This window comes from Chiloscyllium punctatum, chromosome 1, assembly GCF_047496795.1.
Source record: "Chiloscyllium punctatum isolate Juve2018m chromosome 1, sChiPun1.3, whole genome shotgun sequence".
In the NCBI taxonomy this organism is placed as follows: domain Eukaryota; kingdom Metazoa; phylum Chordata; class Chondrichthyes; order Orectolobiformes; family Hemiscylliidae; genus Chiloscyllium; species Chiloscyllium punctatum.
This window is the reverse complement of record NC_092739.1, coordinates 139,701,659-139,720,336: the sequence shown is the minus strand read 5'-3', so window position 1 is coordinate 139,720,336 and position 18,678 is coordinate 139,701,659. Positions and strand designations below refer to the sequence as shown.

The 18,678-nt window shown below is 40.8% G+C and overlaps 1 protein-coding gene across 9 annotated transcripts in view; it reads right to left on the bottom strand.

Moving 5' to 3' along the window:
* ccdc142 (coiled-coil domain containing 142) overlaps window positions 1–18,678 on the bottom strand; it is a 177,800-nt gene that overhangs the window by 13,988 nt on the left and 145,134 nt on the right. For 6 of the 9 annotated variants that reach the window (XM_072575520.1, XM_072575529.1, XM_072575538.1 and 3 more), the window contains one exon: window positions 15,553–16,370. In XM_072575520.1, coding sequence (XP_072431621.1) covers window positions 16,105–16,370 — 266 coding nt within the window. In that variant the 3' untranslated portion in view covers window positions 15,553–16,104. Of the gene's footprint in view, window positions 1–11,033; window positions 11,086–15,552; window positions 16,371–18,678 lie in introns of those variants that run through there. The other 3 variants (XM_072575566.1, XM_072575549.1, XM_072575558.1) reach the window with 1 other exon arrangement.

The window sequence follows — 18,678 nt, the reverse complement described above, 5'->3', positions numbered from 1 at the left end:
CCTTCATCAGGAATGAGGCACTGCAGAGAGAGGCTGAAAGTACAACCACTTTATCATTTAACAAGATCTGAACACTTCTAAAGAAACACAAATGCTGCTTTGTGTCCCTAACATCAAGGCCACCTTAAGCACTTCTGGCCAGAATATGGACAAGAGCAGGTTGTTTCTACATCTACTCCAGTTATCTGCATAGCACCACATAGACTGAGGGCACAGAAATGGTCTAATTTATCAAATGAGATTCACTTGGGCGTGTTCTTTCTTTTCACTGTCATATTAATGTGCCTATGTGCGATAAAACTGTTTGTATTGGCGAACCCTAAGTGTGATTTTTTCTGACCCATTGCACATTGATCATGAGGGGAAGCCTGCCTGTAAGAGGAATGAATACTGACTCAGTGTTAAAAAGGAAGAGGTAGCAGCTTGGAATGCCTTGAAACAAGGAGATTTGTGTGTCGTGATCAGCATGTATTTGCAGTCACAACAGATGCCACATGGTGCAGTGAGGAAGCCCCACACTCAGGTTATTCTTGCTTGGCTAAAGGACATTCTATATTTCACTAGCAGGTAGGTCTTTAGGCACAGGCACCAGCACAAACTGTGGAAGGGCATTTTCCGATCATTGATCATCACCTTCCCCTTCCTCCTCTGAGGATGCTGAATGCTCATCACCCTCATCCATTGTCAGTTCTACTCATCTCTGTAGCACTGAGTTGGAAAGAGTACAGGATGCTGCCACTGAGACCTTTGATGGCTCTCATCAGAGTGTGCCCCAGAATGTTCAAAGCACTGCACTTCAGCAAGCTCAGTGGCTGTCCTTGTCAAATGCATTGTGGATGCACTTACACTAAATAGACTACAGTAGTTCAAGAAGGCAGCTCACCACCATCATGGGATGTGTGTACCTTTGGCTAGGCCAACATTTATTGCCCAGAACTTTCCAACAAGCACCAAGACATGGCTTGGCTGGTGGTGAGAAGGGCTCTGCCTGTGAGATCCGTTATGCACGCCCGGACTCTCAGCCGCACCGCATGCTGCCCTTGAAGCGGCTGCGGGGGGGGGGGAAACGAGACTGTCACACACCTCCTTCTGGAATGTGCCTACGCAGAAGAAGTCTGGAGAGGAATGCAGTGGTGTTTGTCGAGATTCGTCCGGATCAGTGTATATGATTGTCTCAGATGCGTTATTGGTAACATCAACACTAAAATGTTACAATGCCAACACTTAGCTCAAATTCTCGTTCTCAACCATCAATTATTTCTGCTGACGAATGTCCAACTTCTTGGAGAAATACCCGATAGGTCTTTCTATCTTCTCGTCATGTTCTTGCAAGAGCACAGCACCGACACCCACATAACTTGCATTGATAGCCACCATAAATGGCTTTGCATAATTAGGTGTGGCTAATACCGGGGCAGTGGTTAACACAGCTTTCAGGCTGTCAAATGCCTTCTGACAATCTGTTGCCACTGAAACTTCTTGGCTTTCTTTAGCAATTCCGTGAGTGGAGCAGCCACATTGCTAAAATTTGGTACAAATTTTCGATAAAATCCACTCAATCCCAGGAACCTTAGCACTGCACTTTTTGTTGATGAATCTCCCCAGTTGCCTTTGTTTTTGCATCCTGTGGGGCCATTTGTCAGTGTCCAAGAACATGGCCCAGGAAGGTGACTTGGGCTTTGACAAATTCACTTTTAGCCAGGTTTATCACCAAGTCAGCCTTTCGAAGTCAATCGAACAAGTCTGATAAATGTTGCAAATGTTCCTTCCACGTGTGACTAAAAATCACCAGGTCATCTATATAAATGACACAGTTCTGTAATCTGGCAATGATCTTATTGGCTAGTCTCTGAAATATGGCTGGTACATTTTTAATGCCAAACGGCATAACTTTAAACTGATATAGTCCATTCAGCGTTCCAAAAGCCAAAATTGCCTTTGCTCTTTCTGACAAAGATTCCTGCCAGTATCGTCTGAGCAGCCCAACTTAGAAATATAAGTTGCTTGTCCCACCTTCTCAACACAGTCTTCCAAACGCGGAATCAGATATGCATCAGTTTTTGTGACTGCATTGAGTTTACGATAGTCCACCAATAACCATTAGGTGCTATCTGGATTTAGCACCATTACTGTGGATGAGCTCCAGTCACTGTAACTCTCTTTGATTATGTCATCTTGGAGCATGGGTTCAATCTCCTTTTGAACCTGCGCCAACTTTAGAGGGTTATGCCTTTAAGGACGTTACTTAATTGGAACAGCATCTGTATCTCCATCATGCATAATTAGGTTAGTACTTCCCAGCTTATTTCCACATATCTCTCCAAGTGATAGTAATAACTTTTTTGGGTCATTTTGATTTTCCTCTGGAAGGTAACTCTGTAATTTATCCCAATTTTTGACAATTTCCTCATTGTCCAATTTCAACTTTAATGTCCAATTCAGAATCTTCTGAACTTGGTTTCCTCTGTGTTGTAATCAGTGACACATTCTCCTCTTGCTTTCCTTCCCTGTCAAAATACTTTTTGAGCATATTTACATGACACACTGTGAGATTTCTTTCTGTCTGGAGTCCCTATCAAGTAGTTCACCTCACTCAATTTCCTTTCAACTTGATAAGGTCCACTAAACCTTGCTTTTAAAGGTTCACCTATCACTGGAAGTAACAATACTATCTTATCCATGAAAGCAAAATTGCGCATTTTTGATTTCTTGTCTGCTTCATTGTATGCTCTGATTCTTTTAAATGCTCTCTAGCCAACTCCCCCGTTCTATTTAATTGTTCCCTGAAATTTGCCACATTGTCCAAATATGTGGCCTCTGAATTCTGACTTACTAATTTCTCCTTAATCATTTTTAATGGTCCTCTCACTTCATGCCCAAACATTATTTCAAATGGACTGAATTTGGTTGTTTCATTTGGTGCATCACTGATTGCAAAAAGCACAAACGGAATTCCCTGATCCCAATCATCTGGATAGTATTGACTATAAGCCCTCAGCATGGTCTTTAATGTCTGACACCACTTTTCTTGTGCTCTCTGCGATTCTGGATGGTACACAGAGATTTGAATTGTTTTATTCCTAAGCTGTCCATGACTTCCTTGAATAATTTCGATGTGAAGTTTGACCCTTGATTTAATTGTATCTCTGTGGGTAGTCCGTATCTAGTGAAAAACTTGAGTAACTCCTCTACAGTTCTTTTCGCTGTGATATTGTGTAATGGGACAGCCTCTGGAAATCTAGTCAACACATCCATGATTGTTAACAAATACTGATTTTTGTTTGAGGTAGGGGACCTATGCAATCAGTTAAGAATTCTTAAGGTGTGCTGGTTTTATTACTGCCTGTGGTTTTCCAATTACCTGACATATATGACACTTTGACAAAACTCAACTATATCCTTGTGCAGTCCAGGCCAGTAAAAATGTTTTTGTATTTTAGCTTTTGTCTTCCTAAATGAGCTCCAAGTGGCAGCTCATGCACCACTCACAACAACTCCTTCCTATACCCATTGGCAATATGATTTGATGAATGTCTGCCCTTTTCTCATCTGCATTTCCTCATTAAGACATCATTTTTGAGGTAATAACATTCAGGGATACATTCAGATTCCTTTTCTGTGTATGCTTTTTGATACAATTGCTTTAAGTTTCATCTTTCTGCTGTAACTAATTTATCTGAGCTAAATATGTCTGCATTGTCATCTCTCTGCTCTTGGTTTGTCTCAATCATCTGATCAAACAGGGTCGCTGCTAATTCCACTTCAACTTTCTTATCTGTACTCTTTGATCTCTCCTGTTTTAACTGGTAATTTTGTGACCTTGTTACCATGCAGTCAGGAAAAATTCCAGAATATGTGTCCTGCAATAGGTCAGTGCCTGAGTTTCCACTGGCTTTTCAACCACAGTAGGCAGCACTCCTACTAGTGAATCAGCTATATCATTAACAAGGACAAATTGTATTCTTGGAGCTGAGAGTGGAATTCTCCACCCTTCTGTGGACACACTAACCCCACTTTACATAATTGAGTGCTTCTTGTCTCACTATGAATTCCCATAACGAGTACCTTTTCTGGCAATAATCCTTCAGAAGTACATATCTCCTCATCTTTGAGCATCACAGATTGAGAGGATCCTCTGGCTCTTAATATTGTAATCTCTTTACCTGCTACTCCTGGCCTAGGCGAATAAACGTTACCTTCCCAAGCATGTTTTTTCAGAAGATCTGGCACTTCCTCCTGAACCAACCTCCAACCAGCTTGTACATTCTGGTGCAGCTTTCTAGCCTCCACTGTGCTCCTGTTACCACTCCAACAAAATTCACTGGCTTATCCTGTTTTCCTACATCTGGCTTCCCAGTGCTTCTCCTAACCCACCAACACTGTGATTTTATGTGGCCTACTTTATTGCAATAAAAACACTGGAGCTTTTTAACATCTCTGTCTCCTTCAGGGTTTTCTTTTTACCCTATGGTGAGTTATCCTTACGACCTTCACCGAGATCTACCTTTCCCTTTTCACGTGAGGATTTCTCTTTTCCCCAATTTCCATCCCTCATGGATTGAAATTGACGCTGGAAGCCAAACTTTGCTTAATGGACCAACTCTTAATCATCAGCCATTTCAGCTGCTAATCTTGCCATTTTAACTCTCTGCTCTTCTACATGAGTTCTCACTACTTCAGGAAGTGAATTTTTGAACTCCTCCAAAATAATTGTCTTACTTACAGGATCGTAGGTTGCTCTATTTTTAATGCTCTTATTACTTTGTTTGATCCTTTCAAACTCAGTGTAGAACAGACTAGGGTCCCTCCTTAGATTTCTTAAATGTTGTCTGTAGGCTTCTGGCACAAGGTCGTATGCACCTAACTTCCTTCACCTCCTCATAAGCCACAGATATCTTCTCTTATAGTGATGTGAATACCTCACTAGCTCTACCTACAAGTTTTGTTTGGATCAACAAAACCCACATGGTCACTCGCCACTGCATTTATTTAGGCACTTTTTCAAATGAGTTGAAAAAGGCTTCCACATCCTTCTCATCAAACTTAGACAATGCTTGAATATATTTAATCAGTTTCTCGCCAGGCCTTTGGATACCACGGGTTTCCTCATCCTCACTCTCTTCCTCACTAAGCTTACCTTCAACCTTCATCTCCATCCTTTCAGGCTGACTTTCTTGTCTAAGTGCCAATTTCTGAAGTTCAAACTCTCTCTCTTTCTTCCTTTCATCTCTCTCATTTTCTCTCTCTTTTTCTCTTTCTCTGCTTTTAACCTTGTCTTTTGCCTCTAACGCAAGCTGTTTCATTTTCAACTGAACTTTAGCCATCTCTAAAGTTTCCGATGGTGTTTCCAGCAAATGTAAAGGCTGGGCTACTGCTGTAATTATAGACAATAGACAATAGGTGCAGGAGTAGGCCATTCTGCCCTTCGAGCCTGCACCACCATTCAATATGATCATGGCTGATCATCCTTAATCAGTATCATGTTCCTGCCTTATCTCCGTAACTCTCGATTCCACTATCCTTGAGAGCTCTATCCAACTCTTTCTTAAATGAATCCAGAGACTGGGCCTCCACTGCCCTTTTGGGCAGAGCATTCCACACAGCCACCATTCTCTGGGTGAAGAAGTTTCTCCTCATCTCTGTCCTAAATGGTCTACCCCGTATTTTTAAGCTGTGTCCTCTGGTTTGGCACTCACCCATCAGCGGAAACATGTTTCCTGCCTCCAGAGTGTCCAATCCTTTAATAATCTTTATATGTCTCAATCAGATCCCCTCTCAGTCTTCTAAACTCAAGGGTAAACAAGCCTAGTCGCTCCAGTCTTTCAGCGTATGGTAGTCCCGCCATTCCAGGAATTGACCTCGTGAACCTACGCTGCACTCCCTCAATAGCCAGAATGTCTTTCCTCAAATTTGGAGACCAGAACTGCACACAATATTCCAGGTGTGGTCTCACCAGGGCCCTGTACAGCTGCAGAAGAACCTCTTTGCTTCTATACTCAATCCCTCTTGTTATGAAGGCCAGCATGCTATTAGCCTTCTTCACTACCTGCTGTACCTGCATGCTTACCTTCATTAACTGGTGTACCCAGATCTCTTTGTACTGTCCCTTTACCTAAATTGATTCCATTTAGGTAGTAATCTGCCTTCCTGTTCTTGCCACCAAAGTGGATAACCATACATTTGTCCACATTAAACGGCATCTGCCATGCGTCTGACCACTCACCTAAACGGTCCAGGTCACCCTGTAATCTCCTAACATCCTCCTCACATTTCACCCTGCCACCCAGCTTAGTATCATCAGCAAATTTGCTAATGTTATTACTAATACCATCTTCTATATCATTAACATATATTGTAAAAAGCTGCAGTCCCAGCACTGATCCCTGTGGTACCCCACTGGTCACTGCCTGCCATTCCGAAATTGAGCTGTTTATCACTACTCTTTGTTTCCTATCAGCCAACCAACTTTCAATCCAAGTTAGTGCTTTGCCCCAATACCATGCGCCCTAATTTTGCTCACTAACCTCCTATGTGGGACTTTATCAAAAGCTTTCTGAAAGTCCAGGTACACTACATCTACTGGATCTCCCTCGTCCATCTTCAGAGTTACATCCTCAAAAAATTCCAGAAGATTAGTCAAGCATGATTTCCCCTTCATAAATCCATGCTGACTCTGACCTATCCTGTTATCTATTATCTTGGTTTTCATCACGGAAAGAGCCAGCTCCAACTCCAGCTTGCCTGCTAATTCAGTAAGATGAGCCTTTAGCATTGATCTTTAAATCATCATTTTTCAGTAAGAACAGAGAAGATGATAAAAGAGGGGGAGGTGTGGCATTGTTAGTCAAGGGCAGTATTACCGTTGCAGAAAGGATGTTTGAGGACTCGTCAACTGAGGTAGTACAGGTTCAAGTTAGAAACAGGAAAGGAGAGGTCACACTGTTGGGAGTTTTCTATCGGCCTCCGAATAGTTCCAGAGATGTAGAGGAAAGGATAGCAAAGATGATTGTCAACAGGAGTGAGAGAGATAGGGTAGTTGTCATGGAGGACTTCAACTTTCCAAATATTGACTGGGAACACGATAGTACAAGTACTGTAGATGGGTCAGTTTTTGTCCAGTGTGTGCAGGAGGGCTTCCTGACACAGTATGTAGACAGGCCAACAAGGAGCGAAGCCACATTAGATTTGGTACTGGGTAATGAGCCCGGCCAGGTGTTAGACTTGGAAGTAGGTGAGCACTTTGGAGATAGCGATCACAATTCTGTTATGTAGTACTTTAGTGATAGAAAGGGTTGGTGTATACCACTGGGCAAGACTTATAGCTGGGGGAAAGGCAATTATGATGTGATTAGGCAAGATTTAGGAAGCACAGGGTGGGGAAGGAAACTGCAGGGAATGGGCACACTAGAAATGTGGAGCTTATTCAAGGTAAAGCTCCTGTGTGTCCTAGATAAGTATGTACCTGTCAGGCAGGGAGGAAGCTGTAGAGCGCAGGAGCCGTGGTTTACAGAGGAAGTGGAATCTCTGGTCACGAGGAAGAAGAAGGCTTATGTTAGGATGAGATGTGAAAACTCAGTTAGGGCACTTGAGGGTTACAAGGTAGCCAGGAAAGACCTAAAGAGAGAGCTCAGAAGAGCCAGGAGGAGACACAAGAAGTTGGCGGATAGGATCAGGGTAAACCCTAAGGCTTTCTATTGGTATTTAAGGATTAAAAGAATGATGAGAGTAAGATTAGGGCCAGACAAGGTTAGTAATGGGAAGTTGTGAGTGGAGTCAGAGGAGATGGGGAAGCACTTAATGAATATTTTTCGACAGGAAGAGGTATTAGAAATCCTGCAGAGTGTGAAAATAAATAAGTCCCCTGGGCCGGATGGGATTTATCCTAGGATCGTCTGGGAAGCCAGGGAGGAAGTTGCCAAGCCTTTGGTATTGATCTTTAAATCGTCATTGTCTACAGGAATAGTGCCAGAAGACTGGAGGATAGCAAATGTGTTTCCCCTGTTCAAGAAGGGGAGTAGAGACAACCCAGGTGAGTCTTACTTCAGTTGTTGGTAAAGTGTTGGAAAAGGTTATAAAAGATAGGATTTATAATAATCTAGAAAATAATAATTTGATTAGGGATAGTCAGCACGGTTTTGTGAAGGGTAGGTTGTGCCTGGAGTCCAGTTACTAGTGGTGTACTGCAAGGGTCGGTATTGGGTCCACTGTTGTTCATCATTTTTATAAACCACCTGGATGAGGGCGTAGAAGGGTGGGTTAATAAATTTGCAGACGACACTAAGGTTGGTGGAGTTGTGGATAGTTACGAAGGATATAGTATGTTACAGAGAGACATAGATAAGCTGCAGAGCGGGGCTGAAAAGTGGCAAATGGAGTTTAATGTGGACAAGTGTGAGGTGATTCACTTTGGCCGGAGTAACTGGAATGCAAAGTACTGGGCTAATGGTAAGATTCTTGGTAGTGTAGATGAGCAGAGAGATCTCGGTGTCCAGGTACACAGATCCTTGAAAGTTGCCACCCAGGTTGACAGGGTTGTTAAGAAGGCACACAGTGTTTTAGCTTTTATTAATAGAGGGATCGAGTTCTGGAACCATGAGGTTATGCTACAGCTGTACAAAACTCTGGTGCGGCCGCACTTGGAGTATTGTGTACAGTTCTGGTCACCGCATTAAAAGAAGGATGTGGAAGCTTTGGAAAGGATGCAGAGGAGATTTACAAGGATGTTGCCTGGTATGCAGAGAAGGTCTTACGAGGAAAGGCTGAGGGACTTGAGGCTGTTTTGTCGGACAGAAGAAGGTGGAGAGGTGACTTAATAGAGACATATAAGATAATCAGAGGGTTAGATAGGATGGACAGGGAGAGCCTTTTTCCAAGTATGGTGACCGGGAGCATGAAGGGGCATAGCTTTAAATTGAGGGGTGATAGATGTCAGAGGTAGTTTCTTTACTCAGAGAGTAGTAAGGGTATGGAATGCTTCACCTGTAACGGTAGTAGATTCGCCAACTTTAAGTACATTTAAGTTGTCATTGAACAAGTACATGGTATAGTGTAGGTGAGACGGGCTTCAGATTAGTGTGACAGGTTGGCACAACATGAAGGGTCGAAGGGCCTGTACTGCGCTGTAATGTTCTATAATGTTCTATGTTCTATGTAATTCCAGCAGCTTGGCCTTAACCACCTTTTATAAATCCTCCAAGGTCACTTCTTCCACTCCCAGAAAACTCTTGCTGACTGAAAAAGCTATTGCTATCCCAAGCACTGTTTAAACCAACCAAAATCAATACCCAGATCAAAAGACACTAACGCCTACCGCTTGCTGCCTTCGAGTCCAACAACTCTAATCCTAATTTGGAACAACAGAACAAATCTCACAAAGAGCCACTAATCTTTTATAGACCAGGCCAAAACCTCCAAAAACCCAACAGGCTATCCCAACTTAATGATGCTGTTCCAAAATACTTGCAACAATCTCCATAAACACCCCTTGGTACAAAAGATGACATCAAACAAATCAAAAGAGTACCAGCCGGGACCTGCTTCTCTGGTTCCAGCAGCCTTTCCTCACAATACTGCTTAAAAAAACAAACCAGAGAAAAGCTGAGCTGGAAGAACTGGCCACTCCCTTTACACTGTATATGTACTTTTAAATAAAAACGTGAAAGCCTTCTGCCAAAGGCAATATCTGTTAGCTATTATGAAACTGGCCCTAAAACCCATCCAACTCAGACTTGTCAGAACCTGTGTTTTTACAACATCCTGAGGAAAACACCAAGGACAACATAACCTTGTTAAAGGAGCAGCATTACATACGGTCCTGCACTCTGCCACAAGGACTGATGTTTTTCGTAATTTATATAATTGATTTGGATGTGAATGTAGGATGAAGGGTTAGTAAGTTTGTAGATGACATCAAAATAATGAATAGTGAAGATTATCTTACAGTACAAGGGACTTTGATCAGTTGGACTAATGGGCCAAGGAGAGGCAGATGGAGTTTAATTTAGTTAAATGAGAGAGTTAAATGAGAGATATCTCAAGGGCCTATCATTTTTTTTTGTCTTTATTAATTCCTTCACAGGATGAGGGCATTACTGGCTAGCACAGCATTTATTGCCCATATCTAATAGCCAGAGGGCTGTCAGGAGTCAACGACAATGATGTGGGTCTGGTGTCACATGTAGGCCAGGCCAGGCCAGGTAGGGATAGCATTAATGAACAAGATGGGTTTTCTCAACAATTGACAATGGATTCATGGTCATCAATATACTCTTATTTCCAGGTTTTATTGAAGTGAAATTCAACCATTTGCTGTGATGTGATTTAATCTGAGGTCCCGAGAATATTACCTGAGTCCAGATTAACAGTCCAGCAATAATACCACACAACTTTCTCTCTCACTACCATCTAAGTCCTGCCTCTGGTTTGCCTTATAAAAATGCAACATCTATAAATTATGAAAAACAGTGGAACTAGCATTAGTCCTTGCAGCACACCACTGGTCACAGGCTTCCAGTATGAAAAACAACCCTCTATCACCACCCTCTGTCCCCTACGTTCAAGCAAATTTAGTATATAATTGGCTAGCTCCCTTTGGATCCCATGTGTTCTAACCTTGCTAAATAGATTGGGTTAGGATATCTGGTCGGCATGGACGGGTTGGACCGAAGGGTCTGTTTCCATGCTGTACATCTCTATGACTCTATGTGGAACCTTGTCAAATACCTTGGTGAAGTCCTTATGGATAACATCTACAGCTCTGCCTAAATCTATTTTTTTCCACATCATCAAAAATCTCAACCCAGTTAGGGAGAAAGGATTTCCCATACACAAAGTCATGTTGAATATTCCCAATCAGTCCTTGCCTTTCCAAAAGCATGTAAATCCTGTCCGTTTGAATACCTTCCAACAATAAATATTGCACTCACGAGTTCCCACTTACTGCAGAATGTACATATCATTAGGCTGAACAGTACAGGACTATAGAGTAACTTCAAAAACAATTTATTAGAAATTGATCAAGCAGAGTAACTTACCAGATATTCACAATTCTTTTTCCCTGTACCAAAGAAAGATCCAATAACGGGGCTGAAAAAGATAGAAAAAGATAACTCACTGAACCTTGTGACGATACTGAGTCCTTTTTATTAACAGAAAGTTTGAGACAGAGCTAAAGAGCAGTCTGTTCCAATCCAGTGAAGTAAACAGCTTGTAAGGCCTTGGGGCTTTTTAACAAACAGAGTTGGAACAATGAGGGAAGTCATAGTTTAGCTTATAGCAGTTGCTGTGGTTTTGAAGTTGGCTGTGAAAGCTGTTATTCATCTCTTTGTTACAGCTAAAAGCTGGAGTTCTTTCTGCTTCCACAAGTTATATGTGAGACACACTATTTTACTGAATTTGCCTTTGCTAAGGGTATATTTATAGGATATTACTATATTGGAACAGTTTTTCAACAGAGTTGTTATTCCAATTCTACTTTCTTTTGTTTGTATTTTAACAAGAGGGTCAGAATAAAGTCTGTTTTGCTTAAAGACAAATAGCAAAACCAATCAAATACATCTGGAACATAGCACCTTACACTTGCCTTTAAATAAAAGTTAGGCTATCTCATTGTTACATTTGAAAGTGGTGTGGTCTGGTTCATAACACCATCACTTTACACTCTGTTGCTCTTAGTGCAGATAAGACAGCACTCAGGAAGGCATCTTATTATGCTTGCTAGAAAACAATTGATTCAAGATTCTGAAAACCAGCATAAATAGCCACCTCATGAATTTTCTTTGAGATCTTGAACACCCATTTTAAGGTTGGAATAACATTTATTTTAACTTAGAATAAATTTTACCTAATGCATAAGAACTAGAGACACATTTAGATGCTGGGCAAGAAATTCGGGGGATGGGGCACGGTTATTATTGTCCGTTTTTGCAGTGATTGTTAAAGATCTGGAACCCACTGCAGATGAAAGTGGGTGAATGAGAGGAATTAGCTTGTAGGGCTAATGGAACAGAATGGGAGGAAAGGGGACTGGTAATCTTCTACCGAGAGCCAGCATTGAGTTGGTAGAACAAGTTACCCCGCTGTGGTGTAACAACTCTATGGCTATGACATCCTAATTTCAGGAAAAAGTCAGGAATTGGAAGTTGCTTTCACTGAGATCTTACAGCTTTAACATATACACATTGGGCTAAGTGGCCTCCTTTTATGAAATAAGAAATCTACAATTCTATGAAATGAATAGTTAAACAATAAACTTGCAATAATATGCCATCAATCACATGGACAGGATGTTACAAAGAAGGAACCACAATATATTTCCAAGTCAGGATGGTGAGTGACTGGAAGAGAAAATTTCAGGTGGTTTTGTTCCCACATATCTGCTGCCCTTGTCTTTCTCGATGGTATTGGTTGTGCGTGTGGAAGATGCTGTCCTTGGTAGAAATTATGACCTCGATTAGGTACATTCTCATTGTGTCTGGGTGGCAGCCCCACAAATTGCCTGTACATAGGTTAGCAATGCCAGCTAGTTCTCTGTTGGTAGCATTCTTGCCTCTCAATCAGAAGATGATGATGACTTTAAGTCCCATGAGCACCAAAATTAAGGCTGACATTCTAGTGCAGTGCTGGCAGACTGCTGCGGTGTTAGAGGTGCTGCCTTTACAACAAGACTTATGACCAAGGCTGTATCTACCCTCTTGAATCAGAGAGCCCCTACAATGTGGAAATAGGCTATTCAGCCCATTGAGTCCACACTGACCCTCTGAAGAGCATTGCACCCAGATCCAGCCCCCCACCCTATCACTGTAACCCTGCATTTACCACAGTTAGTACACCCAGCCAACAGAACAGGTCAATTTAACATAGCCAATCCACCTAATCTGCACCTCTCTAAGTGAACACAAGATCCTACATCACTATTTTGAAGAGTCGGAGAGTTATTAAAGTATAATGGTTAATATGTATCTCAATAAACATGGGGCCAGATTATCTGATCATTAACACATTTCGATTGGTTGGAATTTGCTGTGTATAAATTGGCTGCTGTGTTTCCTTTGTTACAAAAGTGGCTACACATCAGAAGTACTTCATTGGATGTAAAACAGTTTTAGACATCCTGTGGTCCATTAAGGGGAAAAAATAGGGTTATTTTTCCAGAATGCTGCCAACAACCTTCTCTTTTCTGTGAATAGCTAGAGAGAGATAATGACCAGAAAATTTAAAATAGCTACACTGTCCCAGTAGATTAGTTCAGTTTATAATTATACTGAAATAATGTTTTAATTTAATAATTTCTTAAGACTCAATAGATCTTTCTAATTTTCAATTTCATTACATTTGGCAATCTCTGCAACATTGGTTATTAGGCGCCAAGAATACAGTTAGTTATTTAACTATCCAAGCCAGGCACATCTTAAATAGAAAGCTAATATTGTTCTAATACTGATTTAACATAATGATTAATCCACTTCTTTGAGGCAATATGGGATGAACAATAAATGCTGGCCTTGCCAGCAATTCCCACATCCCCAAGAACAATTTTGAAAAATTTGGAAATCTATAGATGCTGACATCCAAACGTCTAGAATCAAGTGAAAAAAAATGCAAAAATTAATATTTATTGCCAAATAACATCCTGATATGATGAAAATAAAATTTAAAAACTGGCATTATTCCCATGTACACCAGATGTCACAAATAGGTGGGAAAGCAATTGTTGAGGAATAGATTCCCTACAGTGTGGAAACTGCCCTTCGGCCCAACAAGTCCACACCATACCCTCCAAAGAGTAACCCACCCAGACCCATTTCCCTCTGACTAATGCACCTAACACTATGGGCAATTTAGTATGGCCAATTCACCTGACCTGCACATCTTTGTGACTGTGGAAGGAAACCCACACAGACACGAAGAATATGCAAACTCCACATAGACAGTTACCCAAGGCTGGAATTGAAACTGGGACCCTGGTGCTGTGATGCAGCAGTGCTAACCACTGAACCAGCATGCCACCCACTATGACACAAAGCATCTGCAGTGGGATATAGAAGGATTAAGTGAGTATGCAAAAACTTGGCAGACAATGTGGGAAAGTATGAGGTTATATGATTTGGCAAAAAGAACAGTAGCTAATTATTATTTAAATGGAGAAGGACGACAGAAATCTGCAGTACAGAAGAATTTGGGAGTCCTTGAGCATAAATCATGAAAAGCTAGCATATAAATTCAGTAGGTAATACAAGGCAAAATGGAATGTTGGCCTTTATTTCAAAGGGAATAAAATTTAAAAATAGGGAGTCTTGCTAAAACTATACAGACACCAGTCAGACCACACCCAGCATACTGTGTACAATTTTGGTCCCCTTACCCAAATCTAGACTGTGTGTGTGTGTGTGGGGTAGGGGAGAGGGGAGCAGTACAAAGAAGGTTCACTAAGCTGATGCTTACAAGGAGAGTTGAGTAGCTTGGATTTGTACTTATTGGAGTTTAGCTAAGATATAATATATAAAAATTTTATGGATCTTGACAAGGTAGCTGCAATGATATAATTTTCCCTTGTGAGAGAGTCTAAGATCCGAAGGCATAACCTCAGAGTAAAGGTAACCCATTTAAGACTGAGATGAGGAGGAATTTGCTTTGTTAAAGGGCAGTGAATCTGTGGAATTCTTTACTGCACAGGGCTGTTAAGGCCAGACCACATATGCAAGACTGAGATAGAACGATTTTTAATCATGATGGCTCAGTGGTTAGCACTGCTGCCTCACAGCACCGGGTCCCAGTAAGTGACTCAAGGGTTATGGACATAAGGCAGGAAAGGGGAATCGAGAATGATCAGCCATGATCGCATTGCATGGTGGGGCAGACTTGATGAAATGAATAGCTTATTTCTGTTCGTACACCATATCATTTTATGATATAACAGGCTAGAGATCTGCACCCAAGATATTAATCTGCCTTTTCCTTTTTGGAGAAGATTATAGAACCTATTTGTGGCATGGAATGGTTCCTTAATGATTCACTTCTGTTCAGATTCTGCTTCTATGCTGTGAATGAACAGCTTCAGTGATGGATACTACTTACCCAATGAATCAGGACCCATTCTGTGTTGGTCCTGCTACATTCCCATATGCTCTGCTCAATTAGGCTACAAACAGAACCCCTGGCTAGTTAAACCCTTTATACAACCAAAACTGCTGCTTTTAATTTCTCATGATGTTGCAAGCTTGTGACAAGGAAGTCATCTCTCCACTGATCACCATCGAACAACCTATAGGTGAAAATCTGTGGATCTCAGCATGTGAAAATCTAATGATAACAGGATTCATCTTGTCTGTCTACCTACCAAACGAGTATCTTTCCCCATTTTTGTACATCCTACTCATGCAAAAAGTATATGTGTTGGACACAACTGTATAGGAACTCAGCTGTTGTCACAAACTGAATGCAAGATCAGTCAATGCCTGACAGAAAGGTTGGGTTGAATCAAAATAATGATTTGAAAACAAAATTTTCTTTAGGAAAGATAAGTAAAGACTGCAAGACAATATTATTGTTTATTTTGCCTGACTTATACAACCAAGCAACTTCCAAGTCTCAGTATTACAAACAATTTTGGAGGCAGTAAAAAACACCCAAAGAGAAGAACTTTGGGAAAGATGGTGCATTATGGTTCAGTGTTCGTTGTATCAAAGTATGATAAATTATGCTGTTGTACATTTGAGTCAAAAAATACTGGCTTTCAAAATAGCATTCTGAATTCCCTCAAACACAAGAAAACATAAAATCAGCAGTAACACAAATGGTTAAAAATGAGTAATATCTACAGGTTTGCCTTGCAAACTATATGAAAGGCAATTCACTAAAGGAGATTTATTATGGTTGACCATCAGCTATTGTAGTGCCAATGTTTCAGAGCAACAAGACAGCTCGAGACTATCTTGTGAATTTGGCTAAATTATTGATCATACAGAAGTCTGGATTGCTCAAGAACATGAAATTACCAACACATTTAACTTAAAAATAATTTTAAAATACATTAAAGTGCTTTGTTGTGAATACATTTCTGTGAATCAACTATTCAAAATAATAAATGCTAACAGCACTGACAGGTCACTGTTCTGCAGTGTTATTCACACATGGCAAGCGGAGAACATTCCGGCGCCTGTTACTGTCCATTCGCAGGGAGAGCCACTCCTGCTGATTTACTGCTAAATAAGATTCTGGGTGCCCGGTTGCTCTAATCTTATTCAGTCGATCAGACTCTGTGGATTCTTCTGGCTGAAAGTTTGCTCGAATTCTTTCAGTCCGTAAATCCAGGCTGTCGAGACTGTTCAGGCTCCCATGACTGAAATCAACTGTCCTGGTGGAAAAGGCGCCTACATTAAAGAGAAAAAAAAATCAAGGAATCAAAAAGCCAAACAAAGCCTGTTCTCATTAACCTGTATTAGATCAAGGACAGGTTAAAATGTTTGAGCCACAAAGCAGGCACAGCCAAGGTGGTGGAGGGGTCCCTTGAGGCAAGGTGCCAGCATGGACAGGGTCGGAAAGACTGATATTCTGAACTTTCTACATCTTCATTTTTCTAATTTATTTCTGGGACCTATAATGCTGGACTATTTATTTATTTACTTGTCTAATTTTTTTTGCTTACAAAGAATTTGATCTTAAGCATCTTAACCGAGGTCCCTTTGTGCCTAAAATGGTGCTGTAATGCAGCAACTATACTCTTTTCATTGTATTCATTTGAGTACGTGACAATAAAACTAATTCAATTCAATAGTACACAGTTGACATTAATACCAAATTCGCAGGTGATAAAAGCATTTTAAGATGATAAAGAATGGAGAACTATAATGTGACAGAAACATAAGAACATTAAAAAATAGGAGCAGGAGTGGGCCATCTGACCCATCTAACATTCAATAAGATCACGTTAGAAACAAAACAACTGCAGATGCTTTGTTCTTCCAGCCTCCTGCTTGTTTACATTCAATAAGATCATGGCTGATCTTATCATGGACTCAGCTCTGCTCACCATAACCCTGAATTCCTTTACTATTCAAAAACTCTCTCTATTTTTGCCTTAAAAACATTCAATGATGTAGCTTCAACTGCTTCAATGGGCACAGAACTCCACAAATTCACAGTGCTTTGGGTGAAGAAGGTCCTCCTCAAGTCCTATAAAGGATGCAATAAAGGAATATTGAGAAAAGAATGGTAAATAGGGCAGTGTTTACATGAGGTTTATGAGAGAAAGGTCATATTTGATAAACTAATTGAAGCTTATTTTAGGATATTACTTGGAGTATTGATAAAGGACAACCAGTGGATGTGATGAATTTGGACTACAAAAATTGAGACTAAACAGCAATAGGTGAAATATACTCATAAGGATTGAGAATTGGTAAGTAGACAGAAAATAGAAATAAATGGATCACTCGCTTCAGAAGGATATACTTACCATGGAGGGAGTGCAAAAGGGCTTCATGAGATTCATCACTGGGATGACAGGGCTGCTTTATGAGGAGACATTGAGAAGATGGACTCTGCAATCCCTACATTTTTGAAGAATGTGTGGTAAAGTCTTTTAACTCACAAAAATCCTCACATGGTGTGACAGGGTAGACTTAAATGTTCTCCTGGCTGGTGCCTCTATATCCCAGGGAAGCTCTGGTGGAAACTCTAGTGACATTGATCACATTTAAGATCACAATCAATAGATATTTGGAGACTAATGATATCAATGGACATTGTGCAAGAATATAGTGCTGAGGTGAATGGTCTTTGATTTAATTGAATGGTGGAGCAGGACTGATGGGCTGAATGACCAATACCTGTTCCTATGTCCTGTGATTTATTGGTATGCCATGTTGAACACAACTTGGAAGAAGAACTGAGGGTATTAAGGGTATAAGGTGAGGAACTCCAGTCTCCAATTTCTAAAGTGGCTTGATAAGAACCACGACTGACAAAACTGGACAAGTTCTGATGGACAAAACTGCAAAACTGGCACGTGGCACATGTTGCAAAGACCCAATAAAAGGATAAAATCTAGTTAGCCTTATCCTTAGTAATCTACATGTCGTAGCTATATTTCCACAATCGTAGAAGACAGACCACTGCACAGTCATTATGGGAACCTGAAAATGACCCTGCCTCCAATACATTTAGAGGCAGAGAATTCCAAAGTTGCACAATACTGAGAGAAAATAATTTCTTCATCTCGATCCTAAAAGGGCATACCCTAATTTTAGAGTGTCCCATAATCTGGGCTTGCTCACGACATGAAATATTCTTTCCACTTTCACCTTGTCAAGACTACTACAATCAAGTTACCCCTCACTCTTGTGAGCTCCAGTGGGAACCAGCCCAGTCAGTCCAACACATAATTACATGCATACCAAAGAGCAGACAATAAAATGATTCCACAACTAATGGATCAGATCAAAACTTGCGGTCTGGTCATGTCCAATCATGAATGATAAAAACAATTAATTGGAGACTCTGACCCAGGTCTTCAATGATGGCAGAGCCTATTGTTCAAAAAGGAAAGCTGAAATAGTTGTTTCTATCTTCAGTCAGAATTGCTGACTATTAGTTCCACCATGGCTTCCATGTGATATTCCCAACAACACCAATATAGTCATTAATTTGATTCACTCCATGTAATATCAAGGACTGGTG